The 16,719-nt window shown below is 42.3% G+C and overlaps 1 protein-coding gene across 4 annotated transcripts in view; it reads left to right on the top strand.

Moving 5' to 3' along the window:
• Positions 1-16,719, top strand: part of MED27 (mediator complex subunit 27) — a 405,350-nt gene that overhangs the window by 342,896 nt on the left and 45,735 nt on the right. For 2 of the 4 annotated variants that reach the window (XM_030207783.1, XM_030207785.1), the window contains one exon: positions 12,977-13,084. The exons of 1 other annotated variant lie outside the window; for it this stretch is intronic. In XM_030207783.1, the coding sequence (XP_030063643.1) occupies positions 12,977-13,084 (108 nt within the window). Of the gene's footprint in view, positions 1-12,976; positions 13,103-16,719 lie in introns of all 4 variants that reach the window. One more of the 4 variants, XM_030207784.1, reaches the window with a different exon arrangement.

The following is a 16,719-nucleotide window of genomic DNA, read 5'->3' on the forward strand; positions in this document are numbered from 1 at the left end:
AGAACTCAGTTAAGACAAAAAGGTTAGTCTGATTCTTTCATTGCTACCCTGCTTCAGGCTCGGAAATGCTCTACATCCATGGCATATGCAAGTTTGTGGAAGACGTTCTAGGGCTGGTGTTCTGAGCGCTGACTTTCTCCCTTTTCTGCTCAGACCATGCACATCATATCGTTTCTCCAGGCAGGCTTTCAGAAAGGATTGGCATTGGGCCCTCTAAAAGTTCAGGTTTTGGCTTTTGCCTATTTTGGGGACTGACTACAGAAGATATCTCTTGCGGCTCACCCAGATATCATTCAGTTCTTGTGGGGAGCGGGTCGCTTGCGGCCTTTCTTTCTTACACTGTGTCCAATGTACAACCTTAATTTGTCCTTTGGGCTCTTCAGAAGCCTCCTTTTGAGTCACTGTGGAAGGCCTCCTTGAAAGATCTTGTGCTAAAGACAGTGTTCTTGGTGACTGTTGCTTCAGCATATAGGGTTTTGGAGCTTTGGGCTCTCTCTGGTTGAGATCTCTTTCTTAGCTTTTAGTAGGTGGAGGTCTCCCTGTGCATGGTTCCTTCCTTTCTTCTGAAAGTGGTATCTTCATTTTGACCAATCTGTGGATCTTCCGTCCTTTCGCAGAGGAGAAAGAGACTCAATATTCTTCCTTGAAACTTCTCGATGTGTGTAGAGTCCTCATTAAATATCTGGAAGTCACAAATGAGTTTTGCAAATTGGACAGACTATTTGAGCCCGATATTGAGCTGCCAGGGACAGCACATTTGCTGTCTGCTGCTATTAAACCAGGATATTCAATGCTGGCCCATGTCTGGCGACAGACATTGAATATCCAGGTTTATTTTGGCCGCTAAAAAGTTAACCGGCTATGCCAGTATTCAGCGCTAAACTTTTTAGCGATCAAAGATAGGTCTGCTATTTAAGTGGCCTTTTTTGACCGCTCAATATAGCCAATTTGACACTGAATATTCATTCCTAACTAGCTACCTGCTAACTGGGATATTCAGCAGGAGATACGCTGTTAGGTGCATAAACCTTATTTAACTGGGCAGGAGCAGTTCCTGGCCAGTTAAATAGTTTGGACTATCGGGGGGGGGGGGGGGTTGCTTTTGATAAGCAGAGGCTTGTCCTCATGGCTTCCAAGCCCACAATTGATAGATGGTTGAAGGAGACTATTGCGTCAGTTTATTTGCTTGCGGGAAAGCAGGCTCCTCAGTCTTTGCAGGCTCATTCTGCGAGACATACAGCAACATCCTGGGAGGAGACTACCTTACTTTCTCTAGCAGATATTTGTAAGGTGGTGACATGGTCAACCCTGCTTGCCTTTGCCAAGTACTACAGAGTGGGGGCTGTGGCATGCTTGGAAGCCAGTTATGGGGCTTTGGTCCTCAGGGCGGTGGTGCCAGGATCCCACCCACTCTAGATTGCTTTTAAACATCCTACAGTTCTGGAATAGTGGGAAGCTATATAATGGAAGGAGAGATTAGGTCTTTCCGTTAGTCCTTCCCACTATTCCAGAGGCCCACCCGAGATTTATGAGATTTTTAGTCTGTGCAAAGTAGTGGGTCAAGTAACGGCTGTCACCTTGCACGGTGCTTCCTGCATATCTCTTGTTCTCTACAAGCTGTCCAGAGATGAGAGATGTCAACGCATGTTTGCTCATCTGGTTAGTGTTAGGTTATCGAGATGTTTAAGGTTGTGTTTCTCCTTACTGCTTGTCTAAGTAAATATCGAGGAGCTAGACTAGATGCCAAGAGAGAGATGTCTCAGCCCAGTTTTCAGTTCTCTATCTCCACCTGCTGGTTGATGGACACATCTATCCCACAGGTTCTGGAATAGTGGGGGGGACTAGTGCAATGAAAATTATCAGGTAAGACCTCATTTCTCCTTATGCTTTCTGTGAAGGGCAGTGTAGCAAGCATCCCAATAGACATAAACCTTTCTAGGGCTATCTCAGAGTGAGGATTACTTTCCACTGCACCCTCTGTCTTTTTCTTTCTTGATATTATCGTTGTTATTGTTATATAAACAAGCATAATCAAATGCAAGTTTCCAAATATCCAAGAAGTATATATTGGCTAATAAAACTATGAGTCTGTAATGAGCACTGCTGCTAGAGAAGCAGATGCACATCAAAGTCTCTGGAGTTTAGATACAATAAATCAGAAGTTAGTGCAATTATGGCATTGATCTCCATCTCCTGACTGAAGGAGCAAGTTAAATCCAGCAGGCGTTTGGTCTGCAGCTGGAAACATTTCAGTAGGCCTAATACAGTTTGAGCACAGAAAACAGACTGGCCAATTGGCAAATATGTCTTGTAACCTTTAGATAATATTATTTGCTAGTTTAGCCGCCTTATTAAGAGCATAAGCCTCATTACCCAAGGAAATGAAAGCCAACTCGTCTTTTAATATGGGAAAATAATTTACAGCACTTAATTTGTGTTGACTCTTTAACGTGTGCCATTGCAATTAATGAAAGGTAAATTCCAGCTGATAAGTAGAAAAATATCCTTGTGAAGAACCTAATTAGCATGTTTGTTTGTTTAGCATCTAATAGCTTAATTGCATCTTATCTTGGTATTTACAAACAGGCATCGTTAAAGAATAATGAGCATTTGAAGAGAAGTAAGTGCCTTTGCTTCAACAGCAGCCAAGGAAGACCATCAGTGGAGGAGGAATTGAATGTTTAGTGGCCAGTCTGCTGTTCAGCACATGCCCCAATGTGTTTTCAAAGAATATTATTATCATCAGCATCACTCTTGGTATAGCATGTACCAGTAGTAAACAGCTTTGTGCAGACATTCAAAGATTAATTTTATAACATGTGTAAGTGCTATTTTATAAAGACAAATAAGCTCTTAGCATATGTGGTAGAGTAGGCATGTTTACTTAACCTGCTCAAGAGCTAGGGTAAATAAAAGCACATACTTCATGTATATGCATGCATAGATTAAGATATTTCATGAGATCTATTTGCATACAATGGAGGCAGTGCATGCAAATTAATCTCATGCATATTCATTGGGAAAATCCTGAAAACCTGACTGGATTGTGGCCCTTGAGGACTGAGGGTGGACAACCCTGGTTTACAGGACATCAGCAGCTGCTACTCCATACCCCAAATCAGGATCGCCCTCAGGCTTCAGAATGCTCTGGTTTCACAAGTTGAGCAAATAGTTTGGTATCTTGGATTTCAATAGAATTCTGGATATTTTGTATTTCATGTATTTCCAGTTGTGGAGGTTGCATGATATTGCAAATTTCTGTTTCTTTGGGCAGGGGTGTTTTTTGCAGCTGTCCACTACCATGCACAGAAGAGCTATGAATGTCATGCGAAGGAGAACTGAAGACAAATGAAAACCAATATAGCAGCATTTTCATTAGAGACAGAGAGCCAGAAAGGGAGCTATATGGCTTTCTTTAAGAAGACCAAACTCACAGCTGTTCCATTTTTAGCTTACAGAACTAGGGGGTGTATTTCTTCCATTCATATTAATTGAATTTTAAAGTGACCTTGTACATGTATTGATTTAAATTAAAATTTTCTACATCAAGGTTGAGTTGGCATATGTCCTACAGGCAAAATATTAAAAAGCAGAGTGCTGTCAAACAGGGTATTGACAGAAGGAATTTAAATTTAATGGGAAAACCTTTGCTTTCCCTGGGAAAAGGCTGTCCTTATTAATCCAGTTTGATAAGCAGATGGATTGGGATAGAGAGTGAGATCTCTTAACATTTGTTAAGATTCAACCCATGCTCCTCAGCTGCCCTCCCTATGCTAGATAAACAATAACTGAAAATCTGTGATCATATGGACATTTGGGACCATGGGCCTATAGGAGAAGGGAGCTCATGGTCTTAACACAGAACTACTGTTCAAAATCTCTGGCTCTTGAATTTGTATTCTAGTTGGGCATTTGATGCAAATCCCTTTAATTTTCTGTGTATTATTTCTAGTGCCATCTTTGCCTCTGGCACACATGACCTTGGGAAAGCTGCTTTATTGCCCCGTTCCTCGGTTTATCTAACTGCCATTGAGGAACATTTTACTGCTGAATGATTTTTCCTTTGCTGTTGGATGTAGCAGAGCATTGGAATATATTGGATTAGATTTGTGTGCGTGAATTGTATTACATAATTCAAATTTTGATATTTAGTCTTAGGATTTCTTATTCTCTGAAGATATTCTGGGTTCTGGATACTTGTTTGCTCCATAGTGGAGACTAGTACTGCTCTAGGCTGTTGTAGCCACATAAGCAGTGTGATCAAGTATGTAACTATTAGTTTAGAAGGTTTATCATTTAGATAGTTAGCTTTAAATGGTATGCATAGAAGAACTGTGTGCAGCTGCCAAGGGTGGAGGGTGAGGCTGGTGCTCTTTAAATCAGCCTGCCACAGTCTTCTAGGTTTCCCTTTCCCCATCTCTGACAATATTAGGGAAGGAAGATTTGGTGATGGTGTGATTTTTGTATGCATCACCCTCAGGCTGCTCTTATCTGATAAAATGGCTTGACCAAGTGACTGATTTTGGCTTTGATGGCAGCAGGATTCAGGCTCAGTGCCCATATTCCCTACAAGCCCCTATCCCTGATATTCCAGGCTATGTTGGAGATTATCTCAGTCTCTCAGATTCACTACTAAAACATTTTCTTCTGTTCCTAGAAGAATTTTATATGTGATCCTCTGAATGTTATGTATATATTTATTTAGTGACAGTTAGTTGCCTTACCTAATGGGCACTTGACAATATACAAATGAATTAAAAGGTCAACAATAGCAAGAAATTAATTAAATTCTAACAATAATATGAATAAGCACTAAGTTTTTCATGTTTAACTTTAGAGTGTTTATTATTGGTCAAACCCACTAAGGTCTGGTCACATAGCATGCACATCGTTTTAGGACCTGTGCTAGATTTTATAGAGAAAATATTCATTTTGTTCCTAATTTAAATAGCTCTCCGTACAGGCACATGGTCCAAAATACCATTATGTATAGACAGCCTTGCATTTATTAAAACCTTTTTTGTTTTACAATGGGTTGAGAAAGAAATGATAGCTGAGCAGACATCTTTGGTCTTTAGCCCAGGCTCATTTGCTTTTCATCATCTTAGCTTATTTCCTTTGTAGCATATTTAAACATCTGTTCCTCCTTGGGCTGCATACAGAGAGAAAGCTGAGGATATCCACTGACTGGGGCAAAGAACTCAAGTCTAACAATAAAGAAGCTTCTTGTTGTGAATGTATATTTATTTATTGATGGAGAAGAGGTCCACAGGATAGGCCTGATTATGAAGTCTAGGATTCTCCCAAGATGGTTGTAACATACACGCTCACAGACATCACACTGCCTCAAATCACTGGACAGTGTATAGAGGAGAAGAATGGATTTCACAAAACATTGTAAGCATTGATTCTGTCAGAATGACAGACCAACCTTCCTGTACCATTACTTTCCAATCTCATATTGAAAGTCAGACTAAATCAAGGAACATCATTAGAATAGTTCCTTAGCTTCTTGTTGACTTCTTCCTGTAAAGGAAGAGACAGTTGGTTATGATATGAGGATTGTTTTAATAGTGTAATGGTCTCATTGCTGAATTTGTTTTATTGTAACTTTCTGTTTCTGATTTTTATACCATCTTTCTCTCCCAAAAGGGGATCCAAAGTGGTTCACAGTTTTTTTTTTTAAGTACAATCAATACATCCCCCATGTGAGGCAGTGGGTGGTACAAGGCAGGGTTTCCTTAAGAACACTCCCTCACCGAGGCCCTGATGCTCAAAAGCTAGCGCAGGCGCCAGAAGCCATTAGCGCTGCACTAGCACCTGTGTTTGCCAACGCACCATGATCAGAGCCCCCTATTGAAGGGATTAATGAGCGTGCCGAGGGTTATGCAAATGTATGCGAAAGAAGTCATCCCGTCCCCAATGCTATTTTCAACTGCTGACCTCACATATGTTATACATATACAAATGCTACTGAAGCACATCAATATGAAGCTAATATGTCACTTTAGAAGTCCAACTACATGCTATTCTTACCCCACAGAAGATTTTGAATAGGTAATTAATATTTCAGTTCTTTCACTGTTATTACTTCTAGCAGGCAGGAACACTGTTGCCTGGGGAAGAGCAAGTTCTGTGCTGTCATCTTCTTCATGGTTGTTGCACAAGATGATGGGAAACCAGCACTTTTTCCTCCTCCCCCTCTAGCGTTCTGGGCATGCGCTCAAGATCTGTGCTTAAGGCACAGCTCTTGAGCACATGTGCCAGGTGCCATCCTCCCACTCAACTCCCTAATGCTCAACACTATGAGCGTGACTAAATTAGCATCTCATTAGTGTTGAGCATTAGGGAGTTCCTTCACTGCACTGATCCGACGGTATTTTTCCAGCGTTGGAGTTTTGAGCATCTGCGCATGAGGCTGCAACTTAAAGGTAGGGAATAGGTTAAGTAGCTTGAGTCAGGAGGGCGGGGCTCAGAGAGAATAGGAAGTTAAAAGCCCTTTGGCAGGACAGAACAGGAGGCCCTGAAGATAGAAGAGAAGTCCTCCACCCTGTGCTTCTAACACAGAAGTGTAAGCTGCAAAAGCTTCACTAAGGTAAACCAAGTTTATCTTGGAATCCTGCTAAGTGTAATTTTGGACTTTAGGGCTGTTAGGCCCTACTGAATACTGAAACACAGAACTTTAACTCATGGACTCCAGGTTAGAGACCAGCTGTTTATGCTGTCTGTTTTGAGAGACAGATTAGTGCATGCTGTGGACTTGCAGGAGCAGGTCATGGGAAGAATTCCTGAGAACAAAAACTTACTTTTTTTTTTTTTTGCTTGCTTGCTTATTTCTCCTTTCCTGTGAAAATAATAGGCTACCCTTTCCCTGTACATCAATAAAGTGCATTGTTTTACTTTTAACTCTATGTGGCTGTAGTTTATTAAGGGCCCAGGCCTGTCCGCTAGCCACGCTGCCACATCTCACTCTTAATAGAGGATTAGATGACATACATAACCACATATTCTATAATATATAAATATATCAACATATAGAAATTCTGTATGATGAACTAAACCCCACCCTAAATCAGGCATGAAGAGAGCACATTAAAACTGCACTCCCACCAAACCCAAAATGAGATCATCATAAAATAAATACATCTAACACAACCCCTACAAATAAATATCCCCATCACTGTCTCAGGTGCTGTGTTGAAATTCAATAAAGTAAATACAATTAGCACAAACCCCACAAATGAACATGTCCTCATCGCCTGTTGCATGTGCTGTGCTGATGCATATACTAAAGTATAATTAAATAAAATGAGTCCTCTTCAGGAGCAAGCAAGGGAAAATGGCTGCCTTTTATTTTTTTTCACCAAAATGTTTCTGCTCCTTAGGGCTTCAGCTTAGTTAGAAGGGGAGCTGTGATCTCATGGCAAAAGTCCTCATTCACTACCTCTATGGATGTTTTTCTTCTATTTTATATCCTTTCCCAACCTACTATAATTCATTTGTTGCAGTTAGAGGCCATAAATCAAGAACCCTGCAGTCATGGGCCCTAAATCTAATCACTAAGATGATAATTTTATATCTCTGCACACAACTAAAAAGTACATACATTCTCATTCTGTACGGGTTTTCAAAGTAGAATATGCATGTGGCAACCAAGATTGGTAACAGATTGGACACTCCAGAGGGAGTGGAATGCATAAGAACCTATCTACAAAAATTAGAAGCTTGGGCTAATGCTCAGCAGTAAAGCTTTAATGTACAAAAAAGAAAAAAAGCTTAGATTGTGAGCCCTCTAGGGACAGAGAAAGTACCTGCATATAATGTGTGTACAGCGCTGCGTATATCTAGTAGCACTATAGAAATGATTAGTAGTAATGTGAAGAAGTGTAGGGTGATGCATTTGGGGTGCAGAAATCCAAAGTAGCTGTTTGTGATAGAAGTTGAGGGGCTGATGTGCGCGGACATGGAAAGAGACCTCGGGGTGATAGTATCTGAGGATCTGAAGGTGGTGAAACAATGTGACAAAGGCAGTGGCCAAGGGCAGAAGGATGCTTTACTGCATAGAGAGGGAAAGGGAAATGGGACTTGATATACCGCCTTTCTGTGGTATTTTGCAACTACATTCAAAGCGGTTTACATATATACAGGTACTTATTTTGTACCTGGGGCAATGGAGGGTTAAGTGACTTTCCCACAGTCACAAGGAGCTGCAGTGGGAATCGAACCCAGTTCCCCAGGATCAAAGTCCGCTGCAGTAACCACTAGGCTACTCCAGCAGAAAAAAAGGAGGCGATAATGCCTCTGTTCAAGTCATCAGTGAGACCACATTTGAAGAACACATTTGTGTTCAGTTTTAGAGGCCATATCTTGCATGACACTGCTCAACATCGGGGGAGGAAGCTCCTTGAGTATGAGGCATGAGCAGACACCTCAGTGCCTGATCCCGAGACCTGGACATACATCCAGCCAGTCAAAAGGGCATTCTCATCAAGGTCTTTTTCCTGAGTCCGACATGGACTGGTTATAGGAGTCTGAGGACGAGCTAGACTACCTCTCAGAGGGAGGGGTTTTATACTCTCAGATCCCTCTCTGCCTGATGAAAGGCAGTCTCTACATGAGCCCATCTCTTTTACTCGTTTTGTAAAAAAAAAATGGTGTAGTCCATTCCTTTTGTTGGAAACAGAGGATGAACCTAGGGCTGAGTTATTTCTGGTCCTAGAGTTTGATTCTCTGCCCAGAGATGCTGTGACAGTTCTGCTGCACAAGATTATCTGGGATGCACAGAGATGAAGAATTGGGAGACCTCTCTCTCTCTGTGGGTGGCACCAAAGAAGGTGGATTCCATGTATCGGTTCCAGAAGGCTCACGGATTCGAGAAGGCCCAGTTGCCACACCATTCCTTGGTGGTCAAATCCGCACTCAAAAGAGCTAGGAGTTCCAGGTCTTATGTCTCAGTGCCCCCAGGCAGAGAGACCTGGACCATAGATTCCTTTGGGAAAAAGGTTTATCAGTCCTTGATGCTAGTCTCTCGCAGCCAGGTTTACCAGCTCGACACAAGCTTTACTTGCAGTCTTTGGTCCACGGTGTACTACACTTTGCAGACACTCTCCCACCGGAGCAGGCTTTTGAGCTTCGCCAGCTAGACAAGAAGCAGAAGGAGTGTTGAAAATATTTGGCTGGGGTGCATACGATACTTTTAACATTTCTTCCAGACTATTCCCTTTAGGTGTAGGGATGTGCAGACTTAAATTGCTGCATGTCTCTGACCTTCAACTGCAGTTCAGGAGAAGTTAGTGGGTGTACCTTGCCAGGGAGACAATCTTTTGGGGGACAAGGTGGAAAAGGTTGCTGACCTCATCCAGTCCCTTTCCTGGCAGCCTTCTTCTGGGTCATCCTCTGCTAGGAGATTTTCTGGCTGGCCTTCAAAAAGCACTTATTACTCTCAAAGTCGTAGGTTTGCTTCTTCTGCCCATCCCCAGCAGCAGCCCCAGACCTAATGCCCTCTTACTATTCTCTGTTTTAAAAGCGTTTCCATTAATTTAGTTACCATAGAAGTTCCCAACCTCTTCTGCTTTTATGGAGGGGGACCTCCGGGACCACTCGCGACTCTAGAGAAGCATTGACAATGTCAGCCAGCAGAGCCGCTAGAACTTCCCTAAGTTCCTTCAGTACCCTCGGATGTATGCCACCTAGCCCCATCACTTTGTTCACCTTTAATTTAGCCAGCTCTTCACAACACAGTCCTCTGAAAATTGTTCCAGGACTATCACCCCTCCATTCCTATTTGTGTTTGTCTTCTGCGGTCCTGCTCTTTGCCCTTTAGTTATGAACACAGAACGGAAATATTTGTTAAGCAAACCTTTTCTTTTTTTCAGCTTCTACATATTCCTCCCCTTCACCTTTGAGTCACAATCAGGCTTATTTTCAAAAGAGAAAAACGTCTAAAAAATGACATGTCTGCATTTGGACGTTTTTCTCACAAAAATGTCCAAATCAGTATTTTCGAAACCTATTTTTAGACATTTTTCTATGAAGTCTGTCAGAAGTATGTCCAAATCTCAAGGGGGGCGTTTCAGGGGCGTGTTCAGTGGGGACTTGGGCGTTCCTTAGATATTTTTTGTCTATAATGGAACAAAACAAAAATGTCCAGGACTAAGACATTTTGAGCTAGACCTGTTTTTATTACGAATAAGGCACAAAAAGGTGCCCTAAATGACCAGGTGACCACTGGAGGGAATCAGGAATTACCTCCTCTTATTCCCCTAGTGGTTACTAACCCTCTCCCACCCCCCCCAAACATATTGTGAAAAACATTACTTACCAGCCTCTGTGCCACCTTCAGATGTTATACTCAGGTCCATCAGAATAGCATGCAGGTCCCTGGAGTAGTCTAGTTGTGGGTGCAGTGCACTGCAGACAGGTGGACCCAGGCTCCTACCTCTCCCTACCTTTTACAATTGTGGAGGAAACTGATAACCCTCCAAAACTCACCAGAAACCCAATGTATCCACATATAGGTGCCCTCTTCACCCATAAGGGCTATGGTAGTGGTGTACAGTTGGGGGTAGTGGGTTTGGTGGGGGGGGGGGGCTGAGCAGACAAAGTAAGGGAGAAATGTTCAGATGTGTACCTGGGAGCATTTTATGAAGTCCACTGTAGTACCCCCTAGGGTGCCCTATTGCTGTCCTGGGATGTCAGGAGGACCAGTCTACTAAAAATGCTGGCTCTTCCTACATCGCAATGGCTTGATTTTTGACGTTTTGCACTTCGACATTTTTGAAAATGGACAAAAAAAAAGTACAAATCACAAAACGTCCGTATTTTCTAAAAAAAAAAGATAGACGTTTTTCTTTTTGCGTAAATGACCATCTTTCCTGTTCAGAATTTGGACGTTTTGTGTAAAACGTCCAAATTCAGATTTAGACGTCATATCGAAAATGCCCCTCCATGCCACTTTTGTACTTCCTCCTACCACTAACATATCTAAAAAAAAAAAAAAAAAAGTCTTGAAGCAAGATGGCGTCTGAATAGGGCGTGCAGAGAACACGCTCCTGACTTTTCTTGTGCTTCTGTGATAGTTTGCTAATGTTATGCAGAAATGATGGGCAAGGTCAAGGGATCTCTTTCCCCTAAAGTACCTGTTCTGCACTCTAGACCGTGATTATCAGGTTCGCTATTTCACAAACTCCAGGCATGGTTGCTGTCGAAATAAGGATGTGCTCCAACTTGGCAAGCGATTAATTGTCAAGTCCTTTGGGTCCTGAACTGCCTCAACTATTGGAGCTACCTTTCAATTGCGGTTGCCTTGCAAATGTTTAATTTCTTTACAAGGTACTGTGTGTTTTATGAAGCTTCACAATTAAGATTTTTTTTGAAGGTAAAGGTGTGTCCGTTTGATAGCTGGAATAGTTACATTGTTAGTTTAGGATCATGATATTTAGTAGTTTGTGAATTAGATATAGTTGAATATTTTGCTATCTTCCTATGGTTGTGTTTTCTTGCCTCCTCCTATTGTGGACTATGAACTTTATTACTGTTTCTATATCCTAATTGGTTTGAAATAATTATTTCCTTTTTGGTTTTTTGTTTCTTGTCAAAGTTTCAATATAAGAATAGCCATACTGGGTCAGACCAATGGTCCATCTAGCCCAGTATCTTATTTCCAACAGTGGCCAGTTCAACATGGCAGAAACCCAGATAGTGGCAACATTCCATGCTACCAATCCCATGGCAAGCAGTAGCTTCCCCATGTTAGTCTCAATAGCAGACTTATAGAATTTTCCTCCAGGAACTTGTCCAAACTTTAAACCAAACTTACCATGCACCAGAAAGTTGGGAACGGAAAAAGCTCAAGCTGCAACCCCATTTCGACTTGCTATGATCTTACTCAACTCCCTAGCTAACCTCCCCCCCCCCCCCCCTTGAAACATGCAAACCACATTAAAATTCCCTAATGTATTGTTCCATGTAAGCCACATTGAACCTACCAATAGGTGGGAAAATGTAGAGTAGAAATGCAATAAATAAATATAGTCTCTCTCTCGATATTGGATGGGTAATTTTGTACCTGCAGAAATGGCATTAAAAAATATCCTCTGCCTATGCTTCCCCAACCAGTCCTCAGGGCACACTCAGCCAGTTGGATTTTCAGAATATACACAATGAATATGCATGAGATAGATTTGCATGCACTGGCTCATTGGTGTGCAGATCTATCTCATGCGTAATCCTTGTGGATATCCTGAAAACCATGACTTGATAGATGTGCTCCCCTGTTGGGGGCCATGAATGCTGGCTCTTCAGCATCAGCATCCTCAGCCCCAACTGGTCCATGGACAGAACACTAGAGCTGGGAATTGAACCTACATTCCTTTGCATGGCGAAACAGAGTATAGCCACTGAGCCATTAGGCTGATCACTGGCAACCATATTTTTTTCATTTTGCCTGATTGTTTCCTATTCCTTCTTTGAGCTTCCACCTTATTAAGATCCAGCCTCTACTTGGGTCCACAGAACCAACAGAATTCACTTGTGATAACTTAGAGTTTCAGACTCTGAACCTTACTCCAGTCAAAGCCAACCATTACAGCAACATTGCTCAGCTGGAGGATACAGATCATGTACCCGAAACCCTTTTCTGTAGGTGCTGCTGTTGAACGGTGGTTTGGGATCCTTCTCTCTGAGGCTGGGAACATCCCTAGCTTAACCCTAGTAATTTATTATAATGCTGGATACTTTTTTAACTAAACAGACATTGATTTTAAATTAAAATGCTGGATGCTTTTTTAACTAAACAAACTTTGATTTAACACTTTTTAAAAAAATGCTTTTTCTAATTAGGCAAGGATAGGCTGTTGCCTTTGGTAAGAGGATTTGGATAATTGTTTGAAAGGTCCTGCCCACTTTTGGCTAATTCCAGTCTCACTGAGGTCATTTCTCATGCTTTACCTTCTTTCTTGAATTGTGTTCTTAACAGGTGACCTTGGGAAAAGTGCTGAAAGTGATTGTGGTAATGCGGAGTCTGTTCATTGATCGCACCATAGTAAAGGGATATAATGAAAACATCTACACGGAAGATGGCAAAGTGAGTTCCCTTAGAGGGGTGTGAGAACATCTCAACTTGAATCTTACTGTTAAAAAGAATTTTCTTTGTTTAATATAGCTATACTGGTGGTATTCTTTGCTTCCACAGAGGAGTCCTGAGTCTCATTCCCAGCTCAGGCTGAGGAATTAGCACTTTACAGTCCTTGAGGGGGAGTAAAGACCCATACACTTCTCTCACTTTATATCAAAAATGTTGTTTTGTATCAACATTCTTAAGACACTTTGTGCAGCTACTTATCTTAACAGCATCTCCAAAAGTGATATATCCAGGCAACCTTCATGTTTCACTTTCTGCATCAAAGTACAAGTTCCGTTAATACACTTCTGGCAGAAGAGCAGAGTGGCTAAGAAAGTTAAAGCTGTATTAAAGGAACCTGATGCAGCAAAGCAAAACATGTCGTGTTGTGAGGTTGCCTGGATATGTCACTTTTGGAGATGAAATTTATACTAATAATTGGGGGTAAAGGAAACAAACTCATATAATCATGTGAAAAATTCTTTTATATAAAGTGTATGCTCAGCAAACTAGTGCCCTTCAACAGTGGACATAGCATAGTTCCTTCAAGACCCTTCTATCTGGAAAAATTGTTTCTCATTAACAGTATATGGAAGAATATATGCATCCATTCTTCAAAAGATCCATGGACTTTCTTCTAGTCTGCCTACTCAAACACAGTCTGAACTTACTGCCAATTTATCTGAAGCAGATGAATGTACAACTCACCTTGTCCACTCATCTTCTGAGATTTTTTACACTTTTTGCAAAATATTGACATCAACCACCACTTCAGATGCCTTGCGTAGCTAGGAGCATCTGGTATACGAGAGGATGTGCACTTTATTTAGTGAAAGAGAGAGATGGTGAATGCCATTAAAACATATTGCTCCACCTTGTAGCATCTTTCTGCCATAGCATCAATGCCTTACATGTTCCTCTAGACATATAAACATAATCAATATAGGAGAACCTTTACATTTTGAAAGAGAAGCTATCTCTCTTGCCTTAGGCAATCACAATAAACACAGCATCAGTCTTGCTCTAGGCGTCTCCAAAAAGAAAGAAGACAAACAGGTTGCTCGAGCTCAGTTAAGGCAGCCTTTCTCTTTTTGACAACTGCTTAGACACTGTCAGATCATATTCAAACCCACACGCTGCCCTGCCTGTCAGGAGTTAGATGCTCTACTTTCTGGAAGAATGGCAGAAAATTAAAACAGATTCCTGAGTATGCAATATTCTCACTCAGTGCTGGTTACTACCTCAGGTTTCAAGCCAATCTGTACCAAATACTGCTTGAAAGGTTTCACTTAGCATTGTAACATAATAGATGATGGCAGATAAAGACCTGTTCGGTACATCTAGTCTGCCCAACAAGATAAACTCATAGCATAATTTATGATGTGATACTTCATACGTATACTTGATTTGTCCTTGCCATTTTCAGGACACAGACCGTAGAAGTCTGCCCAACACTAGCCTTGTTCTCCAACCGCTGAAGTTGTCATCAAAGCCCCATTCCAGCCCATCCAAACCTGTCCAGCCTCATCGGGGCACAGACCGTAGAAGTCTGCCCAGAACTGGTTTTGCTTCCCAATTACTGGTGTTTGCCATCTAATCACCGCTGAGATTGTTTGGTTCCATTCCTTCTATACAGGATTCCTTTGTGTTTATCCTATGCATTTTTGAATTTTGTTACTGTTTTCATCTCCACCACCTCCCAAGGGAGGGCATTCCAAGTATCTACAACCCTACTTCCCTCTCCGTGAAAAAGTACTTCCTGACGACATTCCTGAGTTGGCCCCCCCTGCAACCTCAGTTCATGTCCTCGCAGGCCTATACCCAGCTTCTTACATGTTCCACTACAAGAGAAGAAATCAGGATTCTGCTCCAAGTATTCTGTCATTCTCAAGAAGTACCCCATCTTGGACCTTATAGACCTCAATTTCTTTCTCCACAAGGAGGACATTCTTCTCATTGTCCTTACCTATCTATAAAGGGGACTGGCTGTGTTTACTGGATTTCAAGGATGCGTATACTGGTACCATTGTATCCCAGTTGAATTGATTGGTTTTGCAGAGTGAAACAAATTCCTCCCATTTAGACCGTCCTCTGTTCCCAGGGTCTTTACCAAATGACTTGAGAGCCCGGTTAAAACATATTCCATGCATTAAAAAAAGGTTGAACATAAGCCAAACGATAACTAATGTGGTTTAATGGTGATTCGAAAGAGGTGGCAGTGAAAGCCAAAAGGCATCTTTCAGAAAATGGAAGGCAGATTCTTATGAAAAAAAAATAGGGATGAGCACGCACACAAGCACTGGCAAATTAGATGTTAAATAGTAATAAGGCAGACCAGGAGAGACTTAGAAAAGAAGCTTACAGTAGAAGCTAAAATACTAAAAAGAAAAATATTTACAAGTACATTTGAAGCAGAAAGTCTGTGAGGAAATCAGATTGCTATATGACCAAGGGGTAAAAGGAGTGCTCGGGGAGGATAAGGTAATAGCAGAAAACTGACTGGTTTGTTGACTAGATCTTTTCTAAGGAAGATGTAGTGGTCTTAGTCACACTAGAAACATTCTTTGATGACTATTCAAAGCATCTAAAGTATATCGCTGTTAATCTAGACAATGTGATAGTGAAATTGAGCAACAAATTACCAGGACCAGATAGTATTTACCCCAGGGTCATGAAATAGCTCAAACCTGTTGCTATGATCTTTAACCTGCCACTAAAAATGATCATGATATCTGAGGACTCCTGCCTGCCTGACTAGTAGCCCATCAACCAACCTGCCTGCCTCCCTGCCTGCTAGCTTGTCAGCCCATTGCCTTACCTGCTCGCCAGCCCATCAACTTCTTCTCAGCCCATCTACCAACCTACCTGCCTCAGTCACTACTTATGGCCCCTGTACACATTCTCTTCCTTGCCCTATCCCTTCCTAATCTTTTTCCCCTCCTCCTACCGCTGTCTACCGCTGAAATTCACTACCCACCCTTGTCCTCCCCAGTCCTTCTCACTACTGCAATACCCTATTCACCCCCGTCCCTCACCACCTCTCCTGTCCCCCTCCTCCTTCCTAGCTCTCAACCTTCAACACTTCCTTCCTACCATTAACCCATCCCCATTCCTCCTATGTCCTTCCTGTCTTTGTCGCCTTCGTCGCCCTACCTCCCCCACCCTCCTCCGCACTCTCTTGCTCCTCCTCCTCCTCCTGCTATCCGCGGGAGACATCAATCGCAATCCAGGTCCCCCCCCCCCCCCCACCTGTCCTCGTCCTATCCCTGCAAACGATTCCGGGATGTCTCCAATCTCATCTCTATTCCCCTCCTCCCCCCCTCTTCCCTCCCCTTCTCATGTGCCCTGTGGAATGCCCAATCGGTCTGCAACAAACTTCCCTTCACCCACGATCTCTTCATCTCTCGTTCCCTTCAGCTGCTCGCCCTAACTGAGACCTGGCTCTCCCCTGATGACTCAACCTCCATGGCATAGGGCTGCAATTGAGGCAATCTCTTCTCCCACACTCCCCGCCCAGCTGGCCGCGGTGGAGGCATCGGGCTACTACTCTCGCCCTCCTGTAGTTTCCAACCCCTCCTCCTACCAGAATCTCACTGCTT

The sequence above is a fragment of the Microcaecilia unicolor genome, chromosome 6, assembly GCF_901765095.1.
Source record: "Microcaecilia unicolor chromosome 6, aMicUni1.1, whole genome shotgun sequence".
In the NCBI taxonomy this organism is placed as follows: domain Eukaryota; kingdom Metazoa; phylum Chordata; class Amphibia; order Gymnophiona; family Siphonopidae; genus Microcaecilia; species Microcaecilia unicolor.